This window comes from Schistosoma haematobium, chromosome ZW (assembly GCF_000699445.3).
Source record: "Schistosoma haematobium chromosome ZW, whole genome shotgun sequence".
Lineage (NCBI taxonomy): Eukaryota > Metazoa > Platyhelminthes > Trematoda > Strigeidida > Schistosomatidae > Schistosoma > Schistosoma haematobium.
Window position 1 is genome coordinate 53,560,494 of NC_067195.1, and position 18,005 is coordinate 53,578,498.

An 18,005-nucleotide genomic window follows, 5' to 3' on the forward strand; every position below is an offset into this window, starting at 1 on the left:
AGTCGTGCATGGAGGACAGATGCATTCCAATTTACGACCGGAGTCAACGCTGTCTACTCTCTCCCTACCTCTTTCTTTTGGTAGTTGACTAGATTATGAAGACCTCGACATCTAAGGGGAAAAATGACATACAATGGACAGCTCAGAACCAACTATACGATTTGGACTACGCAGATGACCTAGCCCTCCTATCGCATACACACGAACAAATGCAGATAAAGACAGCCAGTGTGGCAGAAGTCTCTGCATCAGTAGGCCTCAACATACACAAGAGGAAAACCAAGGTCCTTAAATACAACACAGGGAACACCAATCCAATCACACTTGATGGCGAAACTCTGGAAAATGTGCAATCCTTCACATACCTGGGAAGCATCATCGATGATTAAGGAAGATCAGATGCAGACGTAAAGACGAGGATTGGTTAAGCAAGGGTCACATTCCTACAGTTGAAGAACATATGGAACTCAAAACAACTTTCAACAAACATCAAACTGAGAATCTTCAATACGAACGTCTAGACAGTTATACTGTATGGAGCTGGAACTTCGGGAACTACTACAACCATCATCAAGAATGTACAAATATTTATAAATAGTTGTCTATGCAAGATTTTCAACATTCATTGGTCGGATACTATCAGCAACTGCCTTCTGTGAGAGAGAACAAATCAGCTTCCAGCTGAAGAAGAAATTAGGAAAAGACGATGTAAGTGGATAGGACATACATTACGCAAATCATCAAACTGCATGACGAGGCAAGGCCTAACTTGGAATCCTGAAGGGAAGCGGAAAAGAGGAAGGCCAAAGAACACGTTAGGTCGGGAAACAGAATCAGATATGAAAAGGATGTATAAGAACTGGAAGCTGGAAAGGACTGTCCAAGACAGGGTTGAATGGAGAATGCTGGTGAGCGGCCTATGCTCCTTTAAGAGGAGTAACAGGAGTAAGTAAGTAAGTTTAATTACAAATGAAGCCTAAGAATAATAATTCAACTGAAGTGGAAGTTCGCGAAGCTTGTAGTCCAGTTATCAGTTGAAATCTCCATAAGCTTGGATTGTAATGATAATCATCTTTATTCAACATCATTTATTAGATTATAGTGAAGAGTTCTTAGTATGAAATATCCAATATTGTAGAAAACTTATTTTACACCCAGTTAACTTCTGGATTCTCAAAGCAATTTATCTATCTAGTCTCTCTCTCTCTCTCGATATATATATAAACTTACTGAAATTAGTGCATTATACTAGTGGGATTTTTAATCACACTACAATTATCTGTGGCTTATATTACAGATCTTGGGAAGATGGTTGCTTAAAGCAGTCATTTATCTTGATTAAGGCACTAGAGAGAGTTTTCTCATATTCCTTTCAATTATGATATAAAATATATGACCTAAGTGAACTGATAACACTTTCTTTTATCAAAAGAATAAACTTCTAGTCTAACTAAATTGTATGTGAATAGATGATTTTTTGTTTTGATTGCAACTTTATGTATTACTCTCAGGATTGCCAATGTCAATTTTGTCCATAGAAAAATGACATCATTTACCGAAGTATCAAGGTATTATTTTCGTGTTACCCTTAACTAGGTATGAAAGATCTTGTTGATATTCTTCATTAGAAAGTCAGTATTTTCACTTTCCTTATTTCTCAGCTAATTATGTCATTTTTGACAGAATTTTTTTATGTTACAAACATATTTATTGGTACATGAAGGAAGTCACTTTATTACTATCAGAAACTAAGCATAAATGCCAATATTTTATAAATTTTTTTTTAGAAATTAATCACAGTGACTAATATGCAGTTAGCTTTGTATTTATTTGACAGCTTTTTTTAGCGAATTTCAAAGTATTGTTGTTGTTATGTGATTCGTCAAAGTTACTAATGTTTTCTTTAGGTAAATGCTAACTAATCAATTTATTCAATAATTTTTTTCCTTACTAACAGTGAAAATCAGCATTTATTTGTTCATAATGTACACTGATTAATCATTGGCTAGTGACCAGTTATATTTATCTAGCCCTCAGTAATGTTTAATTTCTGAAATTTGGCCACTAGTTTCAAGGAATGTACATTGTGTTTGATGCACGGTGGTTTAAAGTAGTAGACCGGAAACCCTGAACAAATGTTTGATTTCAGCTGGCACTCATCATCAAGGTGTATCTGAAATTGTGTTGGATACTGGTGCGGATTGTGAGACATGGACATGTGTCACTTAGCTTTATAGACCATGGTATGAAAAACCCTATCTAAATGATGTAGTTTATTAATCTAAGATGTTTTATTGAGTTGAGTGATTTGTAAAGATTTACGAAGATATCAGCCTATGCAACCCAAACTCTTTGTGAAAAAAGTATTTTGGTCATTATTCACGTCATTCTCTCTGAAGTAACAGTTCTCTATTTAATTAATAGTTCCTTAAATTCCTCAACTAATAGTGGTAATACAATTAAACAAACTAAAATATCAGAAAGAATTCTGTGATTTAATGTTAATTAGTGATGTTTCAAAAGCGAATTGGAAATCTAGTTTCTGAAATCGAAACCAGTTTAATTTATGGGGATCGTCATCACGAAATTTGAGGTATGAGGTTACCAACAAAAGTGGAATCTTTACTACAAAAAAAGCATTCGATGAAGTCCTATATTCTAGGCTGCTATCTATATATAACGACACTCAAATTAGTGGGAATTCAAGTTATAGTTTAAGGACTTTACAGCTGGTTATCGTCAAGCAGTTCAGGCAGAAAATAACGTGGAGTAGCTTGACTGACAATGTTATTTTTTTCGTACTCAGACGACAACAAGATAAGGATACTTAGAGGCTTGAGTAAGATATGGATACACTAGTTCGACGTTCGAGTCCAATAAATACCAGTTGTTGCTATCGATTGCATGATAATCCATATTTATTGTGAAATGACGATCAAATACATACTGAATTGTTACTTTGCGTGCAAACACAGATCCAAGAGAATTATTATACGTCGAGACTTGAAAAACATTGCACATTGTAAGACAATAGATATAAAGAGTTTAAGGATCTTTAGCATAAAACATTTTAGTCACCTAAATGCTATAGTGTAGTCTGGGGTACAATGGACAAACACTGTATGAAAAAGACTATGAACTACTCGAAAAATAACGACAAAGCAACCTCAGGAACGTACTATTATGATATAGGAGAAACTTCAGCGACTTGGTTATAATATCCCATTTACTTAACAGTGATTTTTGTAACTTTCGTTTTCTTGCTTTACAGATAAGAAAACAATCTAGAGCACAACAAAAAATCAGATATTCCGAACCAGTTATTATCAAACTGATTACCAACCTTTACATTAAGTCATGAGTGACTAAAATCATATTCATAAACAGGTAGTAATGGCCTCGTTAAATTTATACTCGAAATAAGGTTAGATTAATTAAGAAACAACTATCTACAAAGTAAGTATAGACTTTACCAAATCCCTGTTTACATTAAGTGAAATATGTATTTCTACACTACTTACTTGACTAATAGTTATTTCTTGTTAGTATTTTATGGTTTATTATAGCAAATGAAATCTCGAATTGGCTGAAAATTGGATACGGAACACTTATGAATCACGTGAACAATCAAGGGATGGATATTCGTACTGTCCATTTGTCACAATGATGTAACTGTTTTGAGATTAACTTTGCAGGTTATTACAGGGTAATCGACCAGCAGATACTTAAAAAAGCTTCTTAGAATACAATCTCAACTGTTTTATGTGAAAATAAGCTATGATTATGATTGGATCTTCCAGCTATAAACTGAAAGAATAAAACATATAACTAAAGCTGTTGGATTGGAACTAGTTATTATATAAGTAGTTATATAATCCAAACGTTGTCACTGCGTTTTAAGAGATGTAGATGAAGATAGATATTTGTTGGAATGAATATTAAAATTACAATATCTATGTTACATATTTTGCTGAAAGGTCATATAATTTCTATTTCAGCAGTTATTGATTGTCAACGAAAACAACTGACCTTCCGTAGTATAATTAAACCAGAGGAGAACGAGAGAAGATACGCTAGTTGGATCAAGATTGCAAACATCTAGTTCCTTTGAGTCTGATTTTAAGAGGACTTTGTTTAATGTCACCAGTTTAACGTTCAGCTTGTCAACGGTAAATAGTGTAGGGCTTATTAATGTACTGAATATCACACAACTGTTGGAGTGTAGATCATTCTATGTACAAGTGACATTTAGCAAATTTTCAGCATTAACCCCTTTAATCGACGTAGGGGTTTTGAGAGGTTATCATTTACAACTTCACTTATCAAAACCCTGCCGTTTATTTTCACATATCTGTATAAATAGACGAGAACTATTTGCACAAAGAAAACTATAAACAGTCGTCTTTATTTAAAATATAGTAGTAAATGATTAAACCAGAAAACACAACATATTTTTACATTAGTTAAATAAAAAGAATAAATCAAGAAGTAACATATTGAAGAAAATCACTACACTACAATTAATGGATTCGGTTGTAAGAATGAATTAGAAATAATTTGTCGAAATACATTCAATTCTTCATCCGTAATCCATGAAGGTGCGAGAAATTGTATAGATCGTAAATTGGGACCACGCCATGTGATCAATTCCATCAATGCACCCTTAACAGCTTTAAGTACTGTTTCGACACGTTTAGCTCTCCATGATCTATCCATATTCTTTTATCAAAATTGAACAAAAAACAGTATTCAGGTGGAAGTTATTGAAAGGTAGAAGAATAACCAGTTACTTACAAATATCAATTAAATGTTTAAGGAACATAATATCAGCTAGTCAGTCAGTCGAATAAAACTTACAATCTAGGACATATGTCCATAAGTTTAAGTTTCTATACTACATCACATCATCCCAAGTTACAAATATCTTTAGTCAGTAAAAATTTTAGTGGCTAGCTGGACTTAGTAAATTAGTGGATAACCTGTTGGTGTTGGGCACTAAGTTTAAGTCTCAATGTAAGCAGCAACAAATGAATGTACGTATATCCGACTGATGAGTCCCAAATAAGACCACATATTGTCCTGGACTCCACTGCTAGCCACATAACAAATGTATTAAAACTTGTACCAGTTACGAAAGCAGTGATTTATTGCGAGGTATGTTCCTATTTTGTTCAATATATAAAATGAACTACAAATAATACTGTGTGACACTAGCCAACTACCACAGTCAACTTATAGAAAATACAGTTGAGTGGTGGAATCATATATAATCTTAGTTCAAATAAATAAATTCCACAAATCTTTTTATTACTAAATATAGAAAGTTACTGATTGTAACAAAAACAGTCAGATGAATGACGCGACACAAAACACACACAACGTACTTCAGATACTGATGAAACCAATAATAACGGCAAGGATAAAGTTGTAATATCGTACTCGAAACAAGTACGTAGTACAGCTGATATGGCATTGTGTAATGAAGATGGAATACGTATATTATTATTAGTTTCATAATTTTCATCAATGACCACTTGAAAAATAACATTTATACCATCACCGGTACTACTGATTAAATTAGAATGCTTAGTGATTAATACATCACCATGAATTGGTTCATAACAGTCAGATTTTGATTTAACTATAGGACAAAACAAAACAAAGTTAAAGAAGAAAAATGTAAATTGGTTAAAACTACTTAATTTAAGAAAGATGTCAAGTCATGGTGTCATAATATATCGAATGGTTAGTTATAATGTAGAAAACAATTTATTACTCTACTAGGAGTGTAAAATGCAAATTATGATGCAATTATAATATTAAAGATAGGAGGCATATTTGTGACAATGAGATAGGTTCCTTTCGACTAACTAATCTAATAGTAGAGAATATGCTATGTATGCTAAGGAGGACAATTTTAGGTTTCGTTATGAACATGTTTTGGGCTGCTAAAACAATGAATCAGAATGCTGATCAACGGACAATGTGCAATGACACGATGTAACCGATTGATAACTGTTCACGATGCTGAATAACTTAAAGACATTTCAAAATGAACTGGTACTAAAAAACGGAAATAACACAACTGTCAAACTGAATGGGTGTTTTTCGGTAAAATCACACATTTATATAAGTTTGAGGAATGGAACAAAAGTAGAGTAGTGAAAGTAATGTTGTGATTATATTGATGTATTTTAATCTCAAAAACATTTACAAGCGTTTTTTAAAGATTAGATCCTAAGAACCTTGGAAGATTTAAAGTGTAACACATTGAAAAAATGTATACAAAGAATCACCGTTACCCATGGGGGACTAATTGAAATTAGCTGTGAATTTAATGGGAAATTTACAGTAAGAAAATGGTTATCAAGTCAAGACATTTAAGCTAATGAAATGTTAAGTATGAAATAATAATCACACTAACAATCCGACAGAAAGAGAATTGAATTATTTGCACTGTAGCGACCAATCTTGAGTGACAGCCTTAACCACAAATACAATTGACTTACAAATCACAACCATGAAGTCTGAACCTATTGACACAGCTCAATCCAAAAGTAAACGATGGATGTCATGGTTTGGGTTCGGCAACCACTATATATTTGATAAGTTTGATGTACCTTTTTTTAAAGTGCAGGCTTATGCATTTTGCTTTCCAGTCACAACATTAACAGCGGAGTAACTAGCAATAGTGGAAAAAACTCGTTTACTAAGAAGTTATAAGTTACATGCTGTTGGATAAGAAATAAATAGCAGTCTAGACATAGGTGTATAGTGAGCAATTTCAACCAGTGACTCATGAAGGTTTAATTCATAGCCAAGTGAAAGTAATATTTTTATTAATCTAGACCATAATATGAGGTGTATATATTTATCTTTTTTTAAAATACATTTAGTGTAGCTTACACCATGTAGTCCCTTTTCTATGGCTTCAATTGAAAGGAGTAAGTGAGAAAAAAATTTCGAGAGAGTACTTAATTAACAATGCTACGAGTTTCATTCTAGATAGTTTCATGTTATTATCAAATGGAAAGCTTCTAATTGAAAGTAGGTAGTTTTCTGAAATTTAGATAAACAAGGGAAGGGAACAAATGTGAATGATTTTTGTGTACACCATGAGTAAATGAATATACATTTAACTGTCAATTCAGCAAGATCCGATTAAATCTCATGTATACACGAATAACAATAGACAAAACCATATACCAACCTGTAGAAATTCCACTACACAAATCATTATTTCTTAATTTAGATTCACCATTTAATTCCGTTAACTGACGTGATCCCAAACGATTAACTGTTTCCTGTATAGATTCTAACTGGGAACCTAATTCAGGGAAATGTAATTCAGCAGACTGCTCACACGCATCCGCTAAAACTATTTAGATGAAAAAATAAAGAATAAACGTACAGATTAATAAAATCAAAACTTCCAGCCACATTATTTCTATAAGGTCACAAGTGATACTGTTTAGTTAACCAAAAACAAGTGAAATGGGGATTCGATTTAACGATCTATTTGTTAAAAATTGTGTTTTAATCCCAAGGAATCAATAATTATAGATAGAGGAAGGTTATTATTTAATATAAAGATTTTACAATAATTTATCATAAACCAACAAAAAATAACTATTTAATTAAGTAATGAGAATGAAAAAGAATCCTGTACATTACACAATATTCCGTCACTTAAGGTTGAATTATAAACACCAAAAATGATAGTCAATAGTTAATGCTTCAAAACCATTCTACTAAGGTACAACGTTTGAAGATTTCATTCGTTGACATTAGTATAGTTGTAGCCTTACAACAGTACTAAATACCTAATTATAACATTTTAAGACAGGCTTTAGGTTATTTGCTTTGCACCCTTTGGATACTCTCTTGTGTAAGTTGCTTTTATTGATGTGTGCCATATGCAGTTCATCCATGCTAAAAGACTTAAATAGATACTCTAATTAAAAAATCTGGAATAAAGTTAAAAGAGTACAAATGACTGACCATTGAGTTACATACTTTAACAGTTCTTTGGTATATAACCTTTATTATTACAAGTTATAGAAATTACTAACTTACGTTTCTTAATTCCACGGAAAGAATTAATTCGTTTATCCACTAGAATCATTAAACCGTTTAAATTGTTTGAATAGATGTTTAAAGCATTGTTCATACGTTCAGCTAGCCAGTCATCATCAAGCAAACTGTACAAAGTAAAGGTGACAATAATTATAAGAATCTCAATACGTACAAAGTAAAAAGAGTAGTTCAACCACTGAATGTAATTTCCAATCCTACTATGTTTATTTAGAAAAGGTATGCTAATTAACGTGAATTGCGCAACCGAACTAACCATCATTCTCCAATCACTTAAGAACCAACTGTTAGACTCAATCTTTTGGCATCGTATCAAACGTTCAGTCAGTCAGTCATCAACAACGTAAGACTTCGTACGTACGTACATCAATTCGAGTTGCCATACCACATTAGCACACAGATATAATTGTCAATTCAAATCCCGTAGTGGTAGAGGTAGTAAAAGTATAAACAGTAATCGGAGAGATTAAGGTTTGAAGATGCTATTCAAAGAGTATAATCCAAAGAAATAAATCTGGAAAGAGGAAAAAGGGGACATGAAGAATTCACAAGATTAGGATTTGGGAGGACACAAAGAGTGGATGCACCTGTGCCATTGCAAACGATTTCAAGCCATGTCATTCAGGGTCTCTAACCATCGGTTGCTATCATCTCGCGGTCCCCAACCAGGTAGTCTACACCTAACAACATGACTCAGTCCATTTGTCAGTGACTTCATGGATTTGTGCCATGTTTTGGTCTGGCCACCCCTAGTTTTCTTTCATCCTACTCCTACACCATGAAACATCGTTCATCGGGGCAGTCGGTGGTTGGGCATACGTAACACGTATCCCAGCCATCTCAACTGATGAAGTTTCACTACTTCATCAATTGATTTACCATCCTTACCTAGTACGCGTTTACTAACAATTGCGTTACTTACTCGATGGTCCCAGGCTATACGAGCAATGCTTCGAAGACACCTACGGTCAAATACTAGTAACCTACGAATATTCTCTACTCTTACCGGCTATGTTTCACTACCATAAAGTAGGATGGAGCGAAATGCTGCGAAGTAAACCCGTCCTTTGGTTGGTAGACGGATATCTCGCCTACGCCATAAATGACGCAAGTTGGTAAAAGCTAGTCGAGCCCTTTGTATCCGTATCAAACGTTAACACACATTTACTTGTATTTACTGACAATTTGATCTGACTTGTTCATTAAACTGTTTAAATATGTGTACATTCGTTAGACTTGTCCGACGTAGAATCAAACTACATAACATCACGAAATGTCAGAAAAAATTATTTTTATACTGAAAGGCTTGTCTTTATGACAAAATGACACATTAGTAGTAGCGATGCCTAAAAACTTACCTTTTCGTCGGAAAAATTGCTAAAAACTTTAAAAAACAATACATAATGTCATAAATATTAACGATGAAAATCATAATATTTTGAAAAATCTAAACAAAAGGACTTAACTGATTTTCCTGGACTTTCAATCTTGTTAATAATTCAGATGGATCTAATCTAATTAAACGAAAATTGAACATTGTTCGTAACTGACGACCCAATTGTACAGTGAAAGTTTCTGATAATGGAATATGATCAGTCCGTTTAGAAATAGCTTGATTATTTATGATAGATAATTTCTTTAATAAGGAATTCAAAGTTTTAGATGAACTGTATAAAAAAACATTAAACGGGAATGCGTAACTGTTAGTGTACATTTGTCGTAAATATTTCTAAAATTAAAGCTCTTGTAGCAATATTAAAACCATACTTTCAAGTCTTAGAGAAAAAAGTTGGTGTAGTGTTTCTGCATTTGCTGGAACGCAAGTTACGGGTAACCAATGAAAAATACTGCATGATATTATCAGGAAATGCCACGTATGAAGCCATTAGTTATTTAGCTCAAATATGTCAAGGGATACAAACTTTTTATCGCTCTCAGTCAGTATAAATTATCGACTTAAGAATCATGGCTCTAAGCAAGCTAAGATAAAAACACAAATGCGACGGTGTTGAATAACAGCTAAGGATAATTTGCTGACAAAACACTGATGATCAGAGACCGGCAGACAACTGGTCGTAAATTCCTAATTAAAAGCATGGATGTTAAGAGGAAAAAGTGGCCACTAAAGTACTATAGAGTCAGTCAGTCAGTAACAACGTAGAACTTCGTACGTACGTACATCAGTTCGAGTTGCCACACCACATTAGCACAGAGATGCAGTGGTCGATTCAAATCCCATAGTGGTAGAGGTAATAAGAGTATAAGCAGTAATCAGGAAGATTAGGGTTTGGAGATGTTATTTAAAGAGTATAATCCAGTGAAATAAATTTGGAAAGAGGAAAAAAGGGACATGAAGAATTCAGAAGATTAGAATTTGGGAGAACACAGAGAGTGGATGCACCTGTGCCATTGCAAACGATTTCAAGCCATGTCATTCAGGGTCTCTAACCATCGGTTGATATCATCTCGCGGTCCCCAACCAGGTAGTCTACACCTACTAAGATGACTCAGTCCACTTGTCAGTGACTTCATGGACTTGTGCCATGTTTTGGTTTGGCCGCCCCTAGCTTTCTCCCAACCTACTTCTATACCATTGAACATCGCACGTCGAGGCAGTCGGTCGTTACTACAGAGTGAAAAATTTATATATATATATATATATATATATATATATATATATATAAATTACTCGGATATGATATTATTTGATTTAAAATATTTCGGTCTAGATGATGTTGTGGCCATGACTTCGGCCGTAGATGTTGTGAAAAGAATTTCAATTGGATGAGGTTTAAGTGCAGCCAAGAACTGGGGTTCACGTTACTAGTGAAAACCATTGTGTCCCAGTCTCTGAAAATATAAGCAAACCAATATGAAACTACTTACTGTCAATTGTAAAGTGTCGAGATAAAATTCTGATCAGTTGTGTATATATTTTCTAATTATATATGACTATGTTAGCCGATTGCGTATAGGTTTCTACTTGTATGGCTTATTATATCTATTCGTTTTTTTATCAAATCAAATACAAGAAAAAAAGATTGATGGTACGAATATAAATAAAAATCTAGTTTTGAGGTAATAACTTCTCTGAAGTCTTTTAAACAAAAACATACACTGACCTATCTTTTAAGAACATCCGGGTTAAATTGGGACGATCGTTATTTGTTGGTAAACTATTGATATGTCCTTCATAAGACATAACAAATGTTCTCAGTGCTTGACGATGTTCCCATTTTAATGCACTTATACAACTATCCCAATGACTTACAATGACTTCTCTATTGAGATAATAGTCCTCTTGGAGTTGTGTGATGGTCTCTGGGACTTCGCTACCACGCTTTTGTATACTACGTTCAGTTTCATCAATGTGCCTAGAAAATTGGTTTAAAAAAGAACAAAAATACTCATTGTCAGATCGTAAATATACGTCAGTGGTCACAAGGCTACTAATACTTGAGAAAAACGAAATACTAAAGTCTCCGTCATTGTAAACATGTTATATACGGATTTCTATCCAATTGATTATTTATAATACTTATTGAGTTGACTTTTTCTCTGAATATAAAGAAAACGGCTACTAGTTTTAAATGAAAAAATCATTTAAGGTAAGAGTTACACATATGTCACAATAAGAGCAATTTACATGAAAACTGACTTGTTTATCACCTTTTTTAAACTGAATCCTGAATGCTTATAGACTTAAGTAATGGGCCTCGCGTACTTATAGGATAATTGATAGTATAATACCTGATTGAATAGAGGTTAGTAAATGAAGTGAAAGATCAAATTAGCTGAAAATTAAACGAACCAAGTCAATAAAGTCACACTTCTATGCTGTAACTGTGAGTATCTCATAATGTTTTAGCACATATAGTCATATTCTTCAAGCTGACGATATACGAAAACCGATATTTTCTTAAATATGAATTAGAAATCTGATAAATGATAATTTTAGAGCAATAAGAGTGATTTATGTAAAGATTCAGCTGATAGATTTAAAGGAAAATAAATGAAATGAAAGCTTTTTATTACAAACCGATATCTGTTGAGCAATCTTTTGAACTCTAAAAACGTATATGAAGTGATTTCTTTTTTCTAATTCGGGACTTTCTAATCACTGAGCATTTGAATCCAAAACTTTTAAGTAATGATAGTGTTTATAACAAGTAGATTACTGGTTAACTTTCAAAAATCCAGTGAATTTGCAATAAACAGTGGTCGTTGTTATTGTTTTGTATACTTAAGTTCTATAGTTTTAAATCTGAGCGCTTTTAGAGTATTATAATAACTTATATAAATTCAGGTAGCATAGTTATTCGTGTACTCATTTAATAAAATATTAGTCCATAAAATAGCTTACTATTTGCATTACATGATTTGAAATATCAACTCAATAAACCGAGTGACCATCTTATAATCATAGTTAACATAATGACTTCTTTCCAACTAGTTGAAACAAGAAAATTATAAAAATAGATGCTAGTGGTGGTCAGTTATATAACTCATATTAACTAGCAAGAATGAATTTCAACACAATGATAGTTGAATATCAAGGTTTCAAAGCATGGTCCTAATATGATATTAAGTGCTGTTGATCAAGGCTATCTATGCTAGATACCCTAGTTACTAAACAGTCAGTTATCTCTCTTATTTGAATATAGATGACTTAGTACACAAATAGATTCTGATAGACAATCAGTGCCCCAAAGTGAACCCATGCTGCTAATTCGCAGAAAAGTTGAGCACAATATTTTATAACTACATTTCAATTTAAATACGACTTACAACAAGAGATATGGACTCAGAAATAGGAATCTGTATGCTTAAGTATATGGGAGACTAAGGATTGTGTTCCACATAAAGATAATAAGAAAAATTACACACAGAGAATAATAAAGATTACTTTTGATCCATTTCCTTTAGGGTATCATCTCGTTTTTGAAGTTTATAACCGACTTCAAGAGCAAACAATTGTTCTAAGTGAATAAAATCTTGTGCTGCAGGCGAATGAATCATCTGACTGAAAGCGTGTGAAAAAACTTCCTGATCGTTCAGTTTGGCTGGTTTTGATGAAGTGGAATTCTGATTAGATAGAATTATTAATTAAATACTGCTTACGTTATGATGCGAAGAGTCAAAAACAGAACAAAATTTTTCTATATTTGATACATCAGACCTTAGATCGTTTACCAACTTTAAATAATGATCTTTAAAGTCATTTGTATTTTCTTCAGATATGAAATCTGATAATCTTTCATAGAAAACTAGATTTTTAGCAAGGGAATTTTAAGGGATATACCTTTAGAAGCGACATCTGGAATATCATATGCACTTGCTAGTTGAGAAGCACATTCTGAAATAGTGAGTCTCATAGGAAATTCAAGCCACTCTTTGACATGAACATGAACGTCGTTTTCAAATGATTCAGAAAATTCAAACAAAACTTTTCTCATTCGGTGTTAAAATAAAATTCATGAAAGAATATCTGAAAAATTGAAGGGTGACTTCAAGGAAATCTATGCCACTGTAATGAAGAAAAGTACTTTTGATTAGTTCGAATATATTACTAAAACGTCTTATTAATTATGTGGATGTTTACGTATGAATTTATGAACCAAACACATGTAAGGACGATGGCACAAAAGTATCACTAAGTTAAATTAAGATATTGTCTATTGGTCTACATTCACATAATTCCATTATTTCAATTTATTCAGTATAATGACGACTCAAATATAAATAATCTTCGATCAACAAAAAATTAAAATGACGGGGAAAATCATCAGGGTAACTTGATAATAAAGCAAGTTATTTATAGAAAATGTGAGAGTATGAATAGATAAAATCAGTAGGAATTATAGTTCTGTAAAAAAGTAGTTGATACACATAAAACACTTTGCAAACATATCCCCCAGAATACTGAGATAACAAACATAAAAACCGAACAAACGGATCCTGAACAAAATTGAGGAAAACATCCCATGAACAGATGGTCACAACAACTCGATATCCTATTTGCTCGCACAGTCTACCAGAGTAAAGCATCAGTTAATTTTGTTAAGATTTTGAGCAAGTTACACAATCTAAAGAGGGAAATAGGCTTTTAACTTACTGTAGTTGTCTACATATCTGGTATCGATAGTAAATAATATAACTCATCGCCCCACAATGGCAGTATTTCTCGACCTTAAGGCGGCATTCGACTCTGTTGATCGTGAGGTTCTATGGCAGTGTTTGTCACTGAAAGGAGTACCAAAGAAGTACATTAACCTTATAAAGGCTCTCTACTCGAACACAACTGGTAGAGTGAGAGCTTATGGCGAACTGTCATCAGAATTGATTACCTCAAGTGGTGTTCGTCAGGGCTGTCCACTCTCCCCATTCTTGTTCAACTTTGTGGTCGACATACTTTTAGAGATAACACTCTCTTCATCTAAATTTCCAGGGGTTGAACTTCTACCGGGAGGTTCACTTGTTGACTTAGAATATGCAGATGACATAGTTTTATTTGGTGAAGACGCTGACAGAATGCAGAGTCTTCTGACCACTCTAAGCAACAATGCAAGCATGTTCGGGATGCGATTCTCTCCCTCGAAATGCAAAATGTTGCTTCAGGATTGGGTTACATCGACACCCGAACTAGTGATAGGGAGTGAAGTGGTTGAGTGTGTCGACCGCTCCACTTATCTTGGAAGTCTCATCAGCCCTTGTGGTCTGGTGTGTGACGAAATCTCAGCACGGATACAGAAGGCTCGACTAGCTTTTGCCAACTTGCGTCATTTATGGCGTAGGCGAGATATCCGTCTACCAACCAAAGGACGGGTTTACTTCGCAGCAGTTCGTTCCGTCCTACTTTATGGCAGCGAAACATGGCCGGTAAGAGTAGAGGATATCCGTAGGCTACTAGTATTCGATCATAGGTGTCTTCGAAACATTGCTCGTATATCATGGGACCATCGAGTAAGTAATGCAGTTGTTAGGAAACGGGTACTATATAAGGATGGCAAACCAATTGATGAAGTAGTGAAACTTCATCAGTTGAGATGGCTGGGACACGTGTTACGTATGCCCAACGACCGACTGCCTCGATGTGCTATGTTCAGTGGTATACGAGTAGGTTGGAAGAAAGCTAGGGGTGGCCAAACCAAAACATGGCACAAGTCCATGAAGTCACTGACAAGTGGACTGAGTCATGTTGGTAGGTGTAGACTACCTGGTTGGGGACCGCGAGATGATATCAACCGATGGTTAGAGACCCTGAATGACATGGCTTGAAATCGTTTGCAATGGCACAGGTGCATCCACTCTCTGTGTTCTCCCAAATTCTAATCTTCTGAATTCTTCATGTCCCTTTTTTCCTCTTTCCAAATTTATTTCACTGGATTATACTCTTTAAATAACATCTCCAAACCCTAATCTTCCTGATTACTGCTTATACTCTTATTACCTCTACCACTATGGGATTTGAATCGACCACTGCATCTCTGTGCTAATGTGGTGTGGCAACTCGAACTGATGTACGTACGTACGAAGTTTTACGTTGTTACTGACTGACTGACTGAATATAACTCAAAAGGCACGCTGTATATTATTGAGCTAAATCCCACTGCAAACGCTTAAGATACCATACAGTTACTTACAACGATGTAGATGAAGTGGACTTCAAATTTCTGACTGAATGCTTGAAAGACAAAAAGTTTAGGCAATGAGCTATGGCTGAGATGATAAAAACTAATTTAGATGGTAATAGGTGCACCGACTACCATGAGACTGCATCTCCTAACATTGCTCCACTGCCTTGTGGATTAGACCTTTAGATCAAAGGCTCGAGTATGGCTCCCTAAGACAATAACCCGGGCAGTATCACAGCTCTTACATAAGTCTATGATAACTACGAATTGTTATTGTGTGGCGCGTATGTATTTGGTGCAGTAAGTCAGTCAATAACAACGTAGAACTTCGTGCGTACGTACATCAGTTAGAGTTGCCATACCAAATTAACACAGAGATGAAGTTGTCGACTCAAATCCCGTAGTAGTAGAGGTATTTGTAGCCCCCTCCCTGTACCAATGTGTGTTCGAGTAGATAAATAAATAAAAAAATTCCAATCAAATCCAGACCTAAACTTGGGAAGTTGGGGGTAATTAATAATTGCAATCTAATCATTAGTTTAAAATAATCTAACATCAAAGTAGGATGGAGTGTGGACTCACTGACCAGCAAACATTGACAGAGAGGGCATTGATTTCAATCTAATCATATTTGAGGAGGCTGAACATGCGTACCACCGATTAGTAATACATGTAACGTAAGATTACATTCCACCCCTTCATTAATACCACGATATTTCAGGATTTATAGTCTCATCGTACCTACTAGATGCCTGTTAACCTGATTGTCCGAGAACACTACCAAGAAGCGCAAAAACAGTACATTCAAGTTGGCTTTTTCGAATGACTGATTATGCACTTACCACATTGCTTCTTGTTGTAAACACCCGCGAAAATCACTTACCTTTATTCTCAACCACCATCTGCTCGTTGCAACGCAACCTCCTTAAGGCGCGCCAATGTTTACATTGTTATTCGAGTCACACCAACATTATTCACATTCTTTTGTATGAAAATTTGCCTTCCATCTTTATGGCCATCATGACTTATAAAGAATCGACCTAATGGAGTAAATTATTATATTAAGTCATGAAAATTTTTTAACGATTTGAAGGTGTGGAGCTCTTGCCAGCAGGATCATCGAGGCCTACTTCAAAAATAGGATAGAATGGATCCTAAATAAGTTCATACAGTGATATCAACTGTCAGCAGCAAAGAAGAAAAAGGTTAGTATTGTTGAGGTTTAAAATATGTCGTGGTGAAATGCCTGACCATAATGACAGGGGAGCTAGATTTGTAGGTTAGAATAGAAATCAAGAAGTATAACGGATGGGTTAAATGAGGCAAATAAAAGAGGTCGCAAGATAATTTTTCCTTGACTCTGGTTAGGAAATATGTACCGTCTATTCTGGTATTTTTACGTGAAAATATCGGGGAAAGTACGTCCATGTATGTTTATCTAATGACTTGTTGCTCCGTTGTATTTATGGCCGATTCCGTTGTTATTTATATTCTCGTAAACTTGTTTCCTTATTCGCTCTGTTTCAATAATATCATGTCGTTTATTAGTTCTAAATGGTGATCAACGTCTTAATGTTTCTGTCTTTTGATAACTGTTTTCCCTAGTTTTACTAAAGGTTTATAGGGGTTCGCAAAGTATGGGGACAATTTGACTGTTACTTTTTGAATCGATCAATAATTGTCCGTCTGTGTTTACTTGGAAACGTTTCCCAAAAGTTTATTCAGATAAATGGTACGAGGAAGCTCACGCGTTTCAAATGGAAGACATAAGATGACCTGTACTTAATGTTACATGTCGTATTTAAATTTCCTCAGTAATTATATGCTCGGCTCCGAAGATTAGTAACAATTACCACTACAAGCTAAGTATTACTAATGATACTCATCTGATGGGAATGTCTGAAACATAGACATCTCTAATCGTAGACCAGGAGCTAGCAATACTCGTCATGTCTTTGTTTCTCAACGACAGAAAAACAGGCATAGGAGGAGTGGCTTTATACATATGAGTTGCTTGGTGGAACATCAAGTGTACATGCAAGAGTTAATCAATCCCGATCAATCTGTATAGTGCCTGTTTCGGATAAACTCATATCCTGATACTAGGAGACTTCAATCTTCCTAAAATCAACTTGGCTGGACACTAGTAGATTGGATCTGACAACTCTCACAAAGCTCAGTTCTTCGACGTCATCCAAAATTTGAGATCATTCAAAAATGTGAAGTTAGCAACTCGCAAGAGAAAGTTAAACACTGTCACGTTTAAACTTCATATTT

At 34.5% G+C, this 18,005-nt stretch overlaps 1 protein-coding gene across 1 annotated transcript; it reads right to left on the reverse strand.

Moving 5' to 3' along the window:
- Positions 1-3,993: 3,993 nt before the first annotated feature.
- Positions 3,994-16,715, reverse strand: MS3_00003878 (uncharacterized protein). The gene is made up of 10 exons (XM_051211744.1): positions 16,612-16,715; positions 13,397-13,621; positions 13,216-13,361; positions 13,001-13,179; positions 11,217-11,468; positions 9,561-9,761; positions 8,077-8,201; positions 7,211-7,378; positions 5,385-5,641; positions 3,994-4,719 (listed from the first exon to the last, which is right to left on the reverse strand). Exons 2-10 carry the CDS (start codon positions 13,548-13,550, stop codon positions 4,510-4,512), a joined length of 1,692 nt encoding a protein of 563 aa, XP_051071842.1. The 5' UTR covers positions 13,551-13,621; positions 16,612-16,715; the 3' UTR covers positions 3,994-4,509.
- Between the last annotated feature and the right edge of the window lie 1,290 nt (positions 16,716-18,005).